Consider the following 15,060-nt stretch of genomic DNA (forward strand, 5'->3'; position numbering starts at 1 on the left):
TACGAAGTGGCAGCCTCACTGCTCCGTCCCCAGAACCCTCCTCCTGCACTCAAACTCTCTGCATGCCACCTAGAGTCCTCCCTGGATTGCCCTCTCAGTCTCGGGGTTCCACTTGCCCCCAGACTACCCGTTTGCTCCTCAGACCCCCCTGCTTGCACCTGGATCACTGGCTTGCACCCACTCTCCCGCTTGGTTCCAGACTCCCCAGACTGTTGTGACATTTTGAAAAAGATATTTCCATTTCTGTAGCACCTGTCAGGACATTCCAAAGTGCTTTCCAATGAAGAAAATACTTTCCAAGTGCAATAACTGCTGTGGTGTAGGGATTACTGCATTGACTTTCTATACAGTAAGCTGACACAAGCAGCATTAGTGACACGGTGGCACAGTGGTTAGCACAGCTGCCTCATAGCACCAGGGACCCGGGCTCAATCCCAACCTTCGGTGACTGTCTTTGTGGAAGTTGCATGTCCTCCTGTGTCTGCGTGGGTCTCCTCCGGGTGCACCGGTTTCCTCCCACAGTCCAAAGATGTGCAAGTTAGGTGGATTGGTCATGCTCAAATGCACTTTAGTGTCCCAAGATGTGTAGATTAAGGAGATTAGTGAGTAATTATGTGAGGTCACTGGGATAGAGCATGGGGATAGGCTTGCATAAGACACTCTGTCAAAGAATCGGTGCAGACTCGATGGGCCGAATGGCTTCCTTTGTCACGGTAGGGATTCTATGATTTTATGAGATAATCCAGTCCTCCCAAACCTTTTCCCAGTGGATCCTTTTAATACCTCAGGCTTCATGTGACACCACGGTCAAAAGTCGGGAGATACGAGGTGTTGAGCGAGCAAACAGAGAATGGTAACTTCAGACAGACAACTCGCACAATTATTATTGTGCAATGCAGCTAGATACTTGCAATAATCTCAACTAAAATTTATATAGCATAACATCTACATTGTAAATTGGATTCATGCATAATTCACTCCCTATATTTTTCTTTATAACTCTTTATAACTTTATAACTTAGCTACATAAAATCCTGAAGTTCCATTTCTGCATGTACAGAACATTTGAGATCCATGACTGCAAATTACACACACAGTCAGATTTTATGATAGGCACCACAATAGGGTTTTAATTATACACGACAGAAAATGTCAGTGTGATATATAGTCAAAGCTTTTTCCACCCCTATAAAAAATTCATGGCTCATATAAGTTCAATAAGCACAAATATATACTTTTTAAAACTGTGTATGTGTATCTCGGACAGTAAAATGACTGCTTGGGACTATCTGTTTCAAATGTAGAGAAATAATAGTTTATAGAAATTGAATCACACCGATTTGCACAAGCTTTGGCTGTTGTAATGATAGAAGAGGTAACTAACTTTTGCATCTATCTAAATCTCCAGGATATAGGTCTGTGTTGGTTTTGCATAGACTAATGAATTGGAGGAGTTGATGAAAAGGCAGGGTTTCTACAAAATAAAACAAACTTACTTTGTCACTGGCTTCTTTTACAACAACAATCAGACCATGCCCACCAATAGAAAAAATGGAGGATTTAAAAGGGCCTCGCCAGAGATTAGTCCGAGTGCCGTGAGAGCCATCCCACCCCAGTTTGGGAAGCTCTGAAATAATTGTTTTTTGTGATGTTGTTTGAAGGATAATTATTGTCCAGTACACCGCACATTCTTCAAAATAGCATTTTACCTTTCTGTGAGGGTAGGTGGGGCACTCTCTCAATACTGAATTAGATTGTCAACCTTGGTTTTCTGTGTTCAAATCTCCTGGCTCACTGCCTAAGATTACTGCCAACTGAGGTAATTTCACATCTAATTCCAATCTGACGGAATAGAGTTGCTGCTGCTGTCAAACCTCAAGCAGTGGGAGGAGGACATCCACCTCTAGCTACTCAGGATAATAAATGCCAGAAACCACACTCCGAGAATGAAGACTAAAAACATTCCAATGCTGAATAAATGGGTACAATACCCAAAATGGTCACGAGGAAATACAATAATATGAAACAACCTCGCCAATATTGACTCACCTTGTGGCAAGTAACAGGGTTGAGTGTTGCAATCCTCAAATATTCGTGGATAGATCCTTGGATCACATTTCTGTAGGTCCTGATATTTGCGATCCTGGTCGTAGCAGATGACCTGTCGTCTCCGTTGGCCTGATGCACAGCTCTTAGAGCACTGCAGGTACAAATTTAACATTTAATTGATCACATTATCTTCCTCTTCTCAATAAGACTTCATTAGATTGCAAGACAGGTTCCAGTTGAAGAAAGCCTTTTAGATAGAAACATAAGAAATAGGTGCAGGAGTAGGCCATTCAGCCCTTTGAGCCTGCACCACCATTCAATATGATCATGGCTGATCATGCACTCTCAGTATCCCATTCCCACTTTCTCTCCATACCCCTTGATCCCTTTAGCCACAAGGGCCATGCCTAGTTCCCTCTTGAACATATCTAATGAAATGGCTCCAACAACTTTGTGTGTAGAGGATTCCACAGGTTCACAACACTCTTGAGTGAAGAAGTTCTTCCTCATCTCAGTCCTGAATGGCTTTTCCCTTATTCTTAGACTGTGACCCCTACTTCTGCACTTCCCAACATCGGGAACATTCTTCCTGGATCTAGGCTGTCCAGTCCCATCAGGATTTTATATATTTCTATGAGATCCCCTCTCATTCTTCTAAATTCCATTGAGTACAAGCCCAGTTGATCCAGTCTCTCTTCATATGTCAGCCCTGCCATTCTGGGAATCAGTCTGGTGAACCTTTGCTGGACTCCCTCAAGATGACCAAGATGACCAAAGATGTGCGGGTTAGGTTGATTGGCCAGGTTAGAAATTGCCCCTTAGAGTCCTGGGATGCGTAGGTTAGAGGGATTAGCGGGTAAATATGTGGGGGTAGGGCCTGGGTGGGATTGTGGTCGGTGCAGACTCGATGGGCCGAATGGCCTCCTTCTGCACTGTAGGGTTTCTATGATTCTATGAATAGCAAGAATGTCTTTCCTCAGGCTAGGAGACCACAATTTCACACAATACTCGAGGTATGGCCTCACCAAGGCCCTGTATAATTGCAGCAAGACATTCCTACTCCTATACTCAAATCCTCTTGCTATGAAGGCCAGCATGCCATTAGCTTTCCTCACCACCTGCTGTACCTGCATGCCAATCTTCAGCGACCGTTCCACCATGACACCCAGGTCATGTTGCACTTCCCCTTTTCCAAAACTGCCACCATTCAGATAATAATCTTCCTTCCTGTTTTTGCCACCAAAGTGGATAACCTCACACTTATCTACATAATAATGCATTTGCCAAGTATTTGCCCATTCAATCAGCCTGAACAAGTTACCCTGCAGCTCTTAACATCCTCCTCACAGCACACACTGCCACCCAGCGTAATTTGGAGATATTGCATTCAATTCTTCGACCAAATCATTAATGTATATTGTGAATAGCTGGGGTCCCAGCACTGAACTCTGCAGTACCCCACTAGTTACTATCTGTCGCTCTCTGCTTCCTGTCTGCCAACCAGTTCTCTATCGACGTCAATACATTACCCCCAATACCATGAGCTTTAATTTTTCTCACTGATCTCTTGTGTGGGACCTTGTCTTTGGAAGTCCAGATCTCAGTAAATCCCTAAACTTCCAGAATCTGTTGATTGTAGTGGTTAGATTTATTATCTTGATAAACTTCATCTTCCTGACCCGCTGCTTCAATGTGACTGTCCTAAAGCTAAATTAAAGCTCAGAACTGGCCCTTTGCAATCTGCAAATCGGGCTGTCTTATCAGATGAGACATTAAACCAGCCGTGTCCAACCATTTAGTGTACGAGAACACATTTTCAATTATTTTCTCACTCAAGGGGCCTAAGAGCAAATCTCAGAGAGATAAGGCTTGGCACTTTAAAGCATGCACTGTTAAAAGAATCTTGAGGTATGAAAAGAATCAACTTGCAGAGTAAACAAAAATGACAAAGCAATAACTTGAGTTAAAAATACGAGTAATAAATAAAGATAATCATCTTGTATGATAGGGTGCGAGTGTTCACTCCCAGTTTCACTCACCCTCACCCACACACTCCTCTCTCTCACACACACTCTCCTCACGCACACGCACACTCTCTTCACTCTCTCACACACTCTCCTCAATCTCTCACACACACACTCCTCTCTCTCTCACACACATACTCCTCTCTCTCACACACACTCTCCTCACGCACACGCACACTCTCTTCACTCTCTCACACACTCTCCTCAATCTCTCACACACACACTCCTCTCTCTCTCACACACACACTCCTCTCTCTCACACACACTCTCCTCACGCACACGCACACTCTCTTCACTCTCTCACACACTCTCCTCAATCTCTCACACACACACTCCTCTCTCTCACACACACTCTCCTCACTGACACACGCACACTCTCTTCACTCTCTCACACACACACACTCTCCTCTCTCTCACACTGTTGTCAATATTTTGAAGGAATTATGCAAAGGTTTTGTGCCTCGGTCACGTTTGCTCCTGTCTCTCAGCCAGAAGCTCCAGATTAAAGTCCCACTCCAGGGCGTGTTAGACATGGAAGGAGCATTCATGACATGTATCAACAAGATCAGGCAGCCAATCCTCTAATACTCCGAGACTGACCCCAAGGAGAGAGAGAGTATGTGGAAAGATACAAAACCAAGCATTATAAAAGGGAAGAGGAGCAATTACAATTTTATTTAAGTGACCAATCATCTGATCTGCTGGCCTGGGAACAAGAAGATTAAAATAAATTGCAAACTCACCAGACCCCATACCCCAACGTGCCAAGAGAAATAGTCACTGCAGCTATCCAGGGCACAAGGCTGGCTGACTGACGGCTTTGACTGGGAGGAGCAGGCAAAGTCTGAAACCTCACCACCAGACTGGGACATACATGAGACAGACCTGCTCTGAATCCCCTCACCACAGCTTACAGAGCACTGGAACAAGACACAAGAGACACTCTGGGAGGGAAGGTATTAAACAGCTCAAATAAAACAATACTGCCACGATAAACTCGGAAACACGATTCCATTCTCCTCTGTAGAAGGCAATTTGTATCTCCTTTCAATTCCAAATAAAAATCACCGAACAAGAAACTGGGGGTGACCTCACCATTGCGCTTCACCGGCCAATGCGCGGGGTGAGCCAGTAAGATTGCGAGAGAACTGAGAAATCAGACTTCTTGCCTGATTCCTTGCCTTGTGCAATCTTACTAGCACCGGATATCTGGCGCGAGGCTCAATATATTGTTTAAATATATTTAAATGGACATTTAAGTAGAATTAGCAAGCCCGGGATGGAATCACCTGGGCTCACTTGCCTCTGTGGCCTCACCGGCGAAGGTTCTCTCTCGTGAGGATCATGTATGGTCCCCATCAATAGGGACCAGGCATGATGGCTTCGCCTGTAGAACCGGAGGCCACTGAGGTCGCCCTCAGGAGGTCAGGGGCAGGGGGAGTGCCCCTTGGGCTGTACCAGCCTGGCACCCAGGCAGTGTTGACTGGGCACTGGACAATGCCAAGGGGGTGAAACCAGACTGGGGGCAGGTCTTTCGGTGTGGGGTGGGGCAAACCGCTGTGCACTGTAGTAGTGACTGGTGGGCGGGGGAAACACTGATGCACTGCAACAGCGATCAATGGGGTGAGGGAGGAGCGTCGCGACCGTTCCATGCAGGGGGAGGGAGAGAGCAATCATTCCAGCCGGGGCCCCATCGTAGCGGTGGGTGCTGGGAGAGGGAGGCCGGCTGATAGCAGCGGAGGCAGTGATAGGTTGCAGAGCACAGAAACAAACACAATTGGTGCTCTCTGCTACTATTAGCCGGCTTTCGGGCGTTTTAGGTGCTGCCACTCCCCCGACTGCCGGAAAATTTCTGAGATTTTTATTTTGCACAGATAAATTCGGCTGGCGACTTTACCAGGATAGTGTATCTGAAACTCTCCCGCTTTCATGCTCCTGCTGGACTTTGAATTTTTTTGGTAAGGTCACCCCCCACTCCCCCCAACCCCCTCCACCCAACCCACACCCCATCCGCCCCCCCCCACACCTCCCCCACCCCTCCACCCCCACCTCCCACCGTTTCACATTGCCTCAGGTTCAGTCCCATAGATACTGTCTCCTGTTGGGTTTCACTCCCATAGATACTGTCTCCTGCTGGGTTTCACTCCCATAGATACTGTCTCCTGTTGGGTTTCAGTCCCATAGACACTGTCTCCTGTTGGGTTTCACTCCCATAGACGCTGTCTCCTGTTGGGTTTCACTCCCAGAGACACTGTCTCCTGTTGGGTTTCAGTCCAATAGACACTGTCTCCTGTTGGGTTTCAGTCCCATTAGACACTGTCTCCTGTTGGGTTTCAGTCCCATTAGACACTGTCTCCTGTTGGGTTTCAGTTCCATTAGACACTGTCTCCTGTTGGGTTTCAGTCCCATTAGACATTGTCTCCTGTTGGGTTTCAGTCCTATTAGACACTGTCTCCTGTTGGGTTTCAGTTCCATTAGACACTGTCTCCTGTTGGGTTTCAGTGCAATAGACTATGTCTCCTGTTGGGTTTCAGTCCCATAGACATTGTCTCCTGTTGGGTTTCAGTCCAATAGACACTGTCTCCTGTTGGGTTTCACTTGCATAGACACTGTCTCCTGTTGGGTTTCACTCCCATAGACACTGTCTCCTGTTGGGTATCAGTCCCATAGACACTGTCTCCTGTTGGGTTTCAGTCCAATAGACATTGTCTCCTGTTGGGTTTCAGTCCAATAGACACTGTTTCCTGTTGGGTTTCCATCCAATAGAGACTGTCTCCTGTTGGGTCAGTAAGGTTCCTATGAATGCTCCTGGAATGGGGTGTTGGGTGGGTAATAGGTGTTATTTAATCAGTTACAGCTTCCACTCCTAATTTCTGCATTCTAATGTATGGTCGCATAGCCACCGTCAGAGCTGACAGGTTAGTGGGTATTTTTTGGCAACATACAACACACAGGTCCAAACATAGTGAAGTCATCATGATCGAGGCTCACATTGTGAACCCATAACACAGAAAATGTTCTGCACCCCATTGGAGAACACTGGGTAGCAAAAACACAGGACAGGATTGGGAAGATAGCAGAACTGAGAGGTTAAAACTGTCACAATAGACTGAATAGTCTGAAGCTGCTTCCTCTGGAGAAGACTGAGGGTGACCTCGTTGAGAGGTCAGGTACCAGGGGCATAGATTTAAGGTGATTAGTAGAAATAGTAGCGGGGACGTCTGGAAAATCTTTTCACCCAGCGGGTGAAGGACATCTGGAATTCACTGCTTAAGTTGGTGGTTGAGGCTGAAATGCGCAACTTATTTAAAAGGCACCTGGATCTGCGTCTGAAGTATTGCAACCCGTAAGGAGTCTAACAACACCAGGTTAAGGTCCAACAGGTTTATTTGGTAGCAAAAGCCACTAGCTTTCGAAACGCTGCTCCTTCATCAGGTGTTGGACTTTAACCTGGTGTTGTGAGACTTCTTACTGTGTTTACCCCAGTCCAACGCCGGCATCTCCACATCATGGCAACCTGTAAGACCAGAGACAAGTGCTGGAAGGTGCGATTAAAATGAATGGCTAGTTTATTTTCTCTCTTTTTTTCAGCTGGCGCAGAAACAATGGGCTGAATGGCCTCTTACCCTGCTGCAACTTTTCTGTGGTTCTATCATTTTGTAAGAAAGATGTTTCCACTGGAGGGAAAGTCCAGGTCTGGCGAACTCATTGACACAGTGAGCCATTGATGTGAATCACATAAATAGATCTAAAGGGAACCTTGATAAACACTTAAACATATGCTGATGGGGTTAGTTGAGACACGAAGAGAAGGCAGGTGTGGAACATCAACATCAGGACAGAGCAGTTGGCCTGAATGGCCAGTTTCTGTGTTGTAAAGTCAATTGTCACTTACCGAGCCCCAGGCCCCAATATACCACGAGAAGACATCTCTGCAGGCGGCAAGCTCACAGGCCCGAGCTACCAAGGGCTTCAACCGAGAGGAACAAACAAAGTCTGGGAGCTGGTTCCCTGACGTTAACACACATGAAACAGACCTGGTCTGAATCCCCTCACCACATGTTACTGAACACTGAAAAAGAGAACAGGAGGTACTGACAGAATTAAAAATAAGCATAACATGCAAATCAAAAGGCAGGCTGCTAAGGTTATTGTTCATTAGAGAGTTTTATTTAAAAGAAGTAAAGGAACAGAAGGAATCAATTTGTTCAACTTTGCTCCATATCTCTTGACACCTTGTAAGGAGTGAGGTCTTCTGTTAACAAATGTACACTGTTAAGTAAATTTGATGTGGAGATGCCGGCGTTGGACTGGGGTAAATTTGAGACAGGGGGGATATCTCCTTGAAAGGGGCAGCAGAGACATGATGGATCAAATGGCCTCTTTCTGTTCTGTGATATCCTATGACAATGAAATGCAGTCACTGTTGTTTAATAGCCACAGCCTGTACATCTGAACTCTTTATTGGCATCGACTAAACCCTAGCTTTCCACAGTCTTCCTTTCAGAATCATCCTGCTGAGATGTCATTGATGATGAACCTTACACTGCCATTGGTGAACTGAGGGAGTGCTGCACTGTTGGAGGTCCTGTCTTTCAGATGAAATGTTAAGATGAGGCCCTCTCAGGTGGACATAGGAATTCCAGGACAGTAAGATCAGCAGGTCTGGATGGATATATTCCAGCAGGTTACATCACAAGACCATCTGCCTGCAACAACTCCCTCCACTGGTCAACGAAAATGCCCATCCTCACAAAGCACCAACTCCCCACAGCCAATCGGAAAGCATGCGGACTCTTTGGCTGGAATCTTCCACCTGTAGTAGGGGAGATCCTAAATGAATACTTTGCGTCGGTATTCACAAAGGAGAGGGATGTGTTGACTGGAAGTGTCTCAGAGGGGAGTGTTGAACCGTTGGAGAAAATCTCCATTACAAAGGAGGAAGTGTTAGGTTTGTTAGAGAATTTAAAGACTGACAAATCCCCAGGGCCTGATGGAATCTATCCAAGGCTGCTCAGGGAGACGAGAGATTAAATCGCTGGGCCTCTGACGCAAATCTTTGTCTCGTCACTGGACGCAGGTGAGGTCCCAGAGGATTGGAGGATAGCTAATGTGGTCCCGTTATTTAAGAAGGGTAGGAAGGATAACCCGGGTAATTATAGGCCGGTGAGCTTGACGTCCGTGGTGGGGAAGTTGTTGGAGAAGATTCTTAGAGATAGGATGTATGTGCAATTAGAAAGGAATAAACTCATTAATGATAGTCAGCATGGTTTTGTGAGAGGGAGGTCATGCCTCACTAACCTGGTGGAGTTTTTTGAAGAAGTGACCAAAATGGTTGACGAAGGAAGGGCCGTGGATGTCGTCTATATGGACTTTAGTAAAGCGTTTGACAAAGTTCCTCATGGTAGGCTGGTGAAAAAGGTTGGGTCTCATGGGATAAAGGGGGAGGTGGCTAGATGGGTGGAGAACTGGCTTGGTCACAGAAGACAGAGGGTGGTAGTGGAAGGGTCTTTTTCCGGCTGGAGGCCTGTGACTAGTGGTGTACCGCAGGGCTCTGTATTGGGACCTCTGCTGTTTGTGATTTATATAAATGATCTGGAAGAAGGTGTAACTGGGGTGATCAGTAAGTTTGCGGACGACACAAAATTGGCAGGACTTGCAGATAGTGAGGAGCATTGTCAGAAGCTACAGAAGGATATAGATAGGCTGGAAATTTGGGCAAAGAAATGGCAGATGGAGTTCAATCCTGATAAATGCGAAGTGATGCATTTTGGTAGAAATAATGTAGGGAGGAGCTATATGATAAATGGCAGAATCATAAAGGGTGTAGATACGCAGAGGGACCTGGGTGTGCAAGTCCACAGATCCTTGAAAGTGACGTCACAGGTGGAGAAGGTAGTGAATAAGGCATATGGCATGCTTGCCTTTATAGGACGGGGCATAGAGTATAAAAGTTGGGGTCTGATGTTGCAGATGTATAGAACGTTGGTTCGGCCGCATCTGGAATACTGCGTCCAGTTCTGGTCGCCACACTACCAGAAGGACGTGGAGGCTTTGGAGAGAGTACAGAGGAGGTTTACCAGGATGTTACCTGGTATGGAGGGGCTTAGTTATGAGGAGAGATTGGGTAAACTGGGGTTGATCTCCCTGGAAAGACGGAGGATGAGGGGAGACTTAATAGAGGTGTATAAAATTATGAAAGGCATAGATAGGGTGAACGGTGGGAAGCTTTTCCCCAGGTCGGTGGTGACGTTCACGAGGGGTCATAGGTTCAAGGTGAAGGGGGGGAGGTTTAACACAGATATCAGACGGACATATTTTACACAGAGGGTGGTGGGGGCCTGGAATGCACTGCCGGGCAAGGTGGTGGAGGCGGACACACTGGGAACGTTTAAGACATATGAACGGAGTGGGAATGGAGGGATACAAAAGAATGGTCTAGTTTGGACCAGGGAGCGGCGCGGGCTTGGAGGGCCGAAGGGCCTGTTCCTGTGCTGTATTGTTCTTTGTTCTTTGTTTGCTTTTGCTGGCAGAATCTTCTGGTCCCGCCAACCCCCTCTGGGTTTCCCAAAGACTAGGGGAGTGCATCGAATGGGAAACCCCGTCCACAATGGGGGGGGGGGGCAGAAGATCCTGCTGCTGGCCAATGGCAGGCTGCCTCCGTCACTGCGATTCACATTGTGGTGGACGTGGAGAATCCCGCCCTTTCTTACCTGAATGAATGATGCTTGACATGTCAGTCACTCAGTCTTTTCACATAGAACAAAGAAAACTACAGCACAGGAACAGGCCCTTCGGCCCTCCGAGCCTGCACCGACCATGTTGCCCGACTGAACTAAAACCCCCTACCCTTCCGGGGACCATATCCTCTATTCCCATCCTATTCATGTATTTGTCAAGATGCCCCTTAAATGTCACTATCGTATCCGCTTCCACTACCTCCCCTGGCAGCGAGTTCCAGGCACCCACCACCCTCTGTGTAAAAACATTTGCCTTACATATCTCCTTTAAACCTTGCCCCTCGCACCTTAAACCTATGCCTCCTAATAATTGGCTCTTCCACACTGGGGAAAAAGCTTCGGACTATCCACTCTGTTCATGCCCCTCATAATCTTGTAGACTTCTATCAGGTCGCCCCTCAACCTGTCGTTCCAGTGAGAACAAACCAAGTTTCTCAAGCCTCCCCTCATAGCTAATGCCCTCCCTGGTAAATCTTTTCTGTACCCTCTCCAAACATTGTAGATATTTTCTTCAACTAATAAATAAAACTGTTCAAAATCTCTAAACAGCAGTTTTTTTTAATGTCCCTATGACTGTTTCTTCTGTAGTCGCTCCTAAAACTGTCCTGGAGATTAATCTTTAATTGTTGGAGACTCCTGAACAGTTGGAGAATTGGTAATTTGGAAGAAGAGCAGGGGAGTTAATCACTGTGCCCTGGCTAATATTTATCTCTCAACCAATATTACCTAAACAGATTATTCGGTCATTATGTTTCTCATAGAGTCATGGTTTCTGGGATCTTGCTTGCAAAAAATGGCTGCCACACCCCCTACATTACAGCAGTTGGTACATTTTAGAAGTCTTTCACTGGCAGTGAAGTCCTGAGGACAGGGAAGGTTCTAGAGAACTGCAAGTTCTTCCTTTTTCCAAAGCTGTCACAGTGGAACAAAGGAAAGTGGTTGAGTGGAGTGAACAGAGACTAGGTTGAGACATACCTCAGACCAATGGCCAGAGTTCCACGTGGCACACTGCAGCATATTGCAGGCCTGCTGGCTGGGCGGCTTCACTGTGATTGCGGCACATTCCACATCGTCCCGGACTGTCTCGCCTTGACTCCCATCCGACAGGGTACAGAACACAGAGCGGGTCTGCACCCCTCCCCCACACGTCATTGAGCAAGTGCTCCACTCCCCTGTCTTCCAGCTGAATGGTTGATCCAGAATTAATGTCAACATCAGGTTACAACCGGTCTGCATTCTGCGCAACACTTGCTCTGATTCCACCCCCACCCCCACAGCCCAAACAGGTTCCTGATAACCAGCGATTTCACACTGCAACAGCCCAGGGGTTGATACAGGAGGATGATTGTCAATGCAGCTACAACACTGAGGATCAGCTGGAGCCATTAGGGGATGTATCTAATTGTGGGATATAGTGAGGAAACGACAGACATCCAGTAATATATGGACAAAAACCATCCTGTTCCATAGGAGGAACAGGCGAGGACCTTTCTTCTCAGAAGGAGAAGCTGCAGGGTTACCTCATGGAGGTCTTAAAAATTATAAAGGAGTTTCAATGGGGTAGACATGGAAACATTTTTCCATTTATGGTAGAGTCAAAACCTCTATGGTTGGATGCACAACATATACACACAGACAAAGACAGACAGACAGAGGCAAGCCAACAGATGCAAGAAGACAGGTGCAAGGAGACAGACAGGGGCACGCGGACAGACAGGGGCACGCAGACAGAGGGGCTAGCAGGCAGACTGGATCATGCAGACAGACTTGGGCAAGCAGGCAGACAGAGGCACACAGACAGACAGGGGCTCGTAGACAGACAGGGACACGCAGGCAGACAGGAGCAAGCAGGCAGACAGAGGCACGCAGACCGACAGGGGCATGCAGACAGACAGGGGCACGCAGACAGACAGGGGCAGGCAGAAAGACAGGGGTAGGCAGAAAGACAGGGGTAGGCAGACAGACAGGGGCAAGGAGGCAGACAGGGACATGCAGACAGACAAGGGAACGCAGACAGACAAGGGAACGCAGACAGACAAGGGCAAGCAGGCAGACAGGGGCACACAGGCAGACAGGGGCACGTAGACAGACAGGGACACACAGACAGATAGAGGCACGCAGACAGATAGAGGCACACAGACAGATAGAGGCACACTGACAGATAGAGGCATGCAGACAGATGGAGACAAGCAGACAGACAGTGGCACGCAGACAGACAGAGGCACACAGACAGACAGAAGCAAGTAGACAGACAGAAGCAAGCAAACAGACAGGGTAAACGCAGACAAACAAGATCAAGCAGGCAGACAGAGGCACGCAGACAGATAGGGGCATGCAGACAGACAGGGGCACATAGACAGACAGGGGCACACAGACAGAAAGGGGCATGCAGACAGACAGGGGCAGGCAGGCAGATAGAGGCAAGCAACAGACAAAGAACAAAGAACAATACAGCACAGGAACAGGCCCTTCGGCCCTCCAAGCCCGCGCCGCTCCCTGGTCCAAACTAGACCATTCTTTTGTATCCCTCCATTCCCACTCCGTTCATGTGGCTATCTAGATAAGTCTTAAACGTTCCCAGTGTGTCCGCCTCCACCACCTTGCCCGGCAGCGCATTCCAGGCCCCCACCACCCTCTGTGCAAAAAACGTCCTTCTGATATCTGTGTTAAACCTCCCCCCCTTCACCTTGAACCTATGACCCCTCGTGAACGTCACCACCGACCTGGGGAAAAGCTTCCCACCGTTCACCCTATCTATGCCTTTCATAATTTTATACACCTCTATTAGGTCACCCCTCATCCTCCGTCTTTCCAGTGAGAACAACCCCAGTTTACCCAATCTCCCCTCATAACTAAGCCCTTCCATACCAGGCAACATCCTGGTAAACCTCCTCTGCACTCTCTCTAAAGCCTCCACGTCCTTCTGGTAGTGTGGTGACCAGAACTGGGCGCAGTATTCCAAATGCGGCCGAACCAACGTTCTATACAACTGCAACATCAGACCCCAACTTTTATACTCTATGCCCCGTCCTATAAAGGCAAGCATGCCATATGCCTTATTCACTACCTACTCCACCTGTGACGTCACCTTCAAGGATCTGTGGACTTGCACACCCAAGTCCCTCTGCGTATCTACACCCTTTATGGTTCTGCCATTTATCGTATATCTCCCCCCTACGTTAGTTCTACCAAAATGCATCACTTCGCATTTATCTGGATTGAACTCCATCTGCCATTTCTTTGTCCAAATTTCCAGCCTATCTATATCCTTCTGTAGCCTCTGACAATGCTCCTCACTATCTGCAAGTCCAGCCATTTTCGTGTCGTCCGCAAACTTACTGATCACCCCAGACAGACAGAGGCACACAGACAGAAAGAGGCACGCAGACAGAAAGAGGCACGCAGACAGAAAGAGGCACGCAGACAGATTAAGGCACGCAGACAGACGGAGGCATGCAGACAGACGGATGCATGCAGACAGATGGAGACAAGCAGACAAACAGTGGCATGCAGACAGATAGAGGCACACAGACAAACAGTGGCATGCAGACAGATAGAGGCACACAGACAGATAGAGGCAAGCAGACAGACAGGGGCACGTAGACATACAGGGGTTCGTAGACAGACAGGGGCAAGCAGGCAGAAAGGGGCTCGCAGGCAGACAGAATCATGCAGACGGACAGAGGCATGCAGACGGACAGGGGCAAGCAGGCAGAAAGGGGCACGCAGGCAGACAGAATCATGCAGACGGACAGAGGCATGCAGACGGACAGGGGCAAGCAGACAGATGGAGGCACGCAGACAGACGGAGGCACACGGACAGACAGAGGAAGGCAGACAGATGGAGGAATGCAGACAGACAGAAGCAAGCAGATAGACAGGATAACACAGACAGACAGGGGCAAGCAGGCAGACAGGGGCAAGCAGGCAGACAGGGGCAAGCAGACAGTGACATGCAAATAGTGGCACGCAGACAGATAGTGGCACATAGACAGACAGAGGCACACAGATAAACAGGGTAACGCAGACAGACAGGGGCAAGAAGACAGATGGGACACGCAGACAGACAGGGGCACACAGACATTCAGGGACACGCAGACAGACAGGGGCATGCAGGCAGACAGGGAGACACAGACAGACAGGGGCACGCAGACAGACAAGGATACGCAGACAGACAGGGACTCGCAGACAGACAGGGACATGCAGGCAGACAGGGCCAGGCAGGCAGACAGGGGCAAGCAGGCAGA

At 47.9% G+C, this 15,060-nt stretch overlaps 1 protein-coding gene across 1 annotated transcript in view; it reads right to left on the bottom strand.

Annotated features, from left to right (window-relative positions):
• LOC144506907 (papilin-like) overlaps window positions 1–15,060 on the bottom strand; it is a 206,819-nt gene that overhangs the window by 21,659 nt on the left and 170,100 nt on the right. The window contains exons 12-15 of the mRNA XM_078233261.1: window positions 11,789–11,996; window positions 7,969–8,145; window positions 4,817–4,993; window positions 2,050–2,200 (exon numbers count right to left, since the gene is read on the bottom strand). Coding sequence (XP_078089387.1) covers window positions 2,050–2,200; window positions 4,817–4,993; window positions 7,969–8,145; window positions 11,789–11,996 — 713 coding nt within the window. The remainder of the gene's footprint in view (window positions 1–2,049; window positions 2,201–4,816; window positions 4,994–7,968; window positions 8,146–11,788; window positions 11,997–15,060) is intronic.

This window comes from Mustelus asterias, chromosome 18 (assembly GCF_964213995.1).
Source record: "Mustelus asterias chromosome 18, sMusAst1.hap1.1, whole genome shotgun sequence".
NCBI lineage: Eukaryota > Metazoa > Chordata > Chondrichthyes > Carcharhiniformes > Triakidae > Mustelus > Mustelus asterias.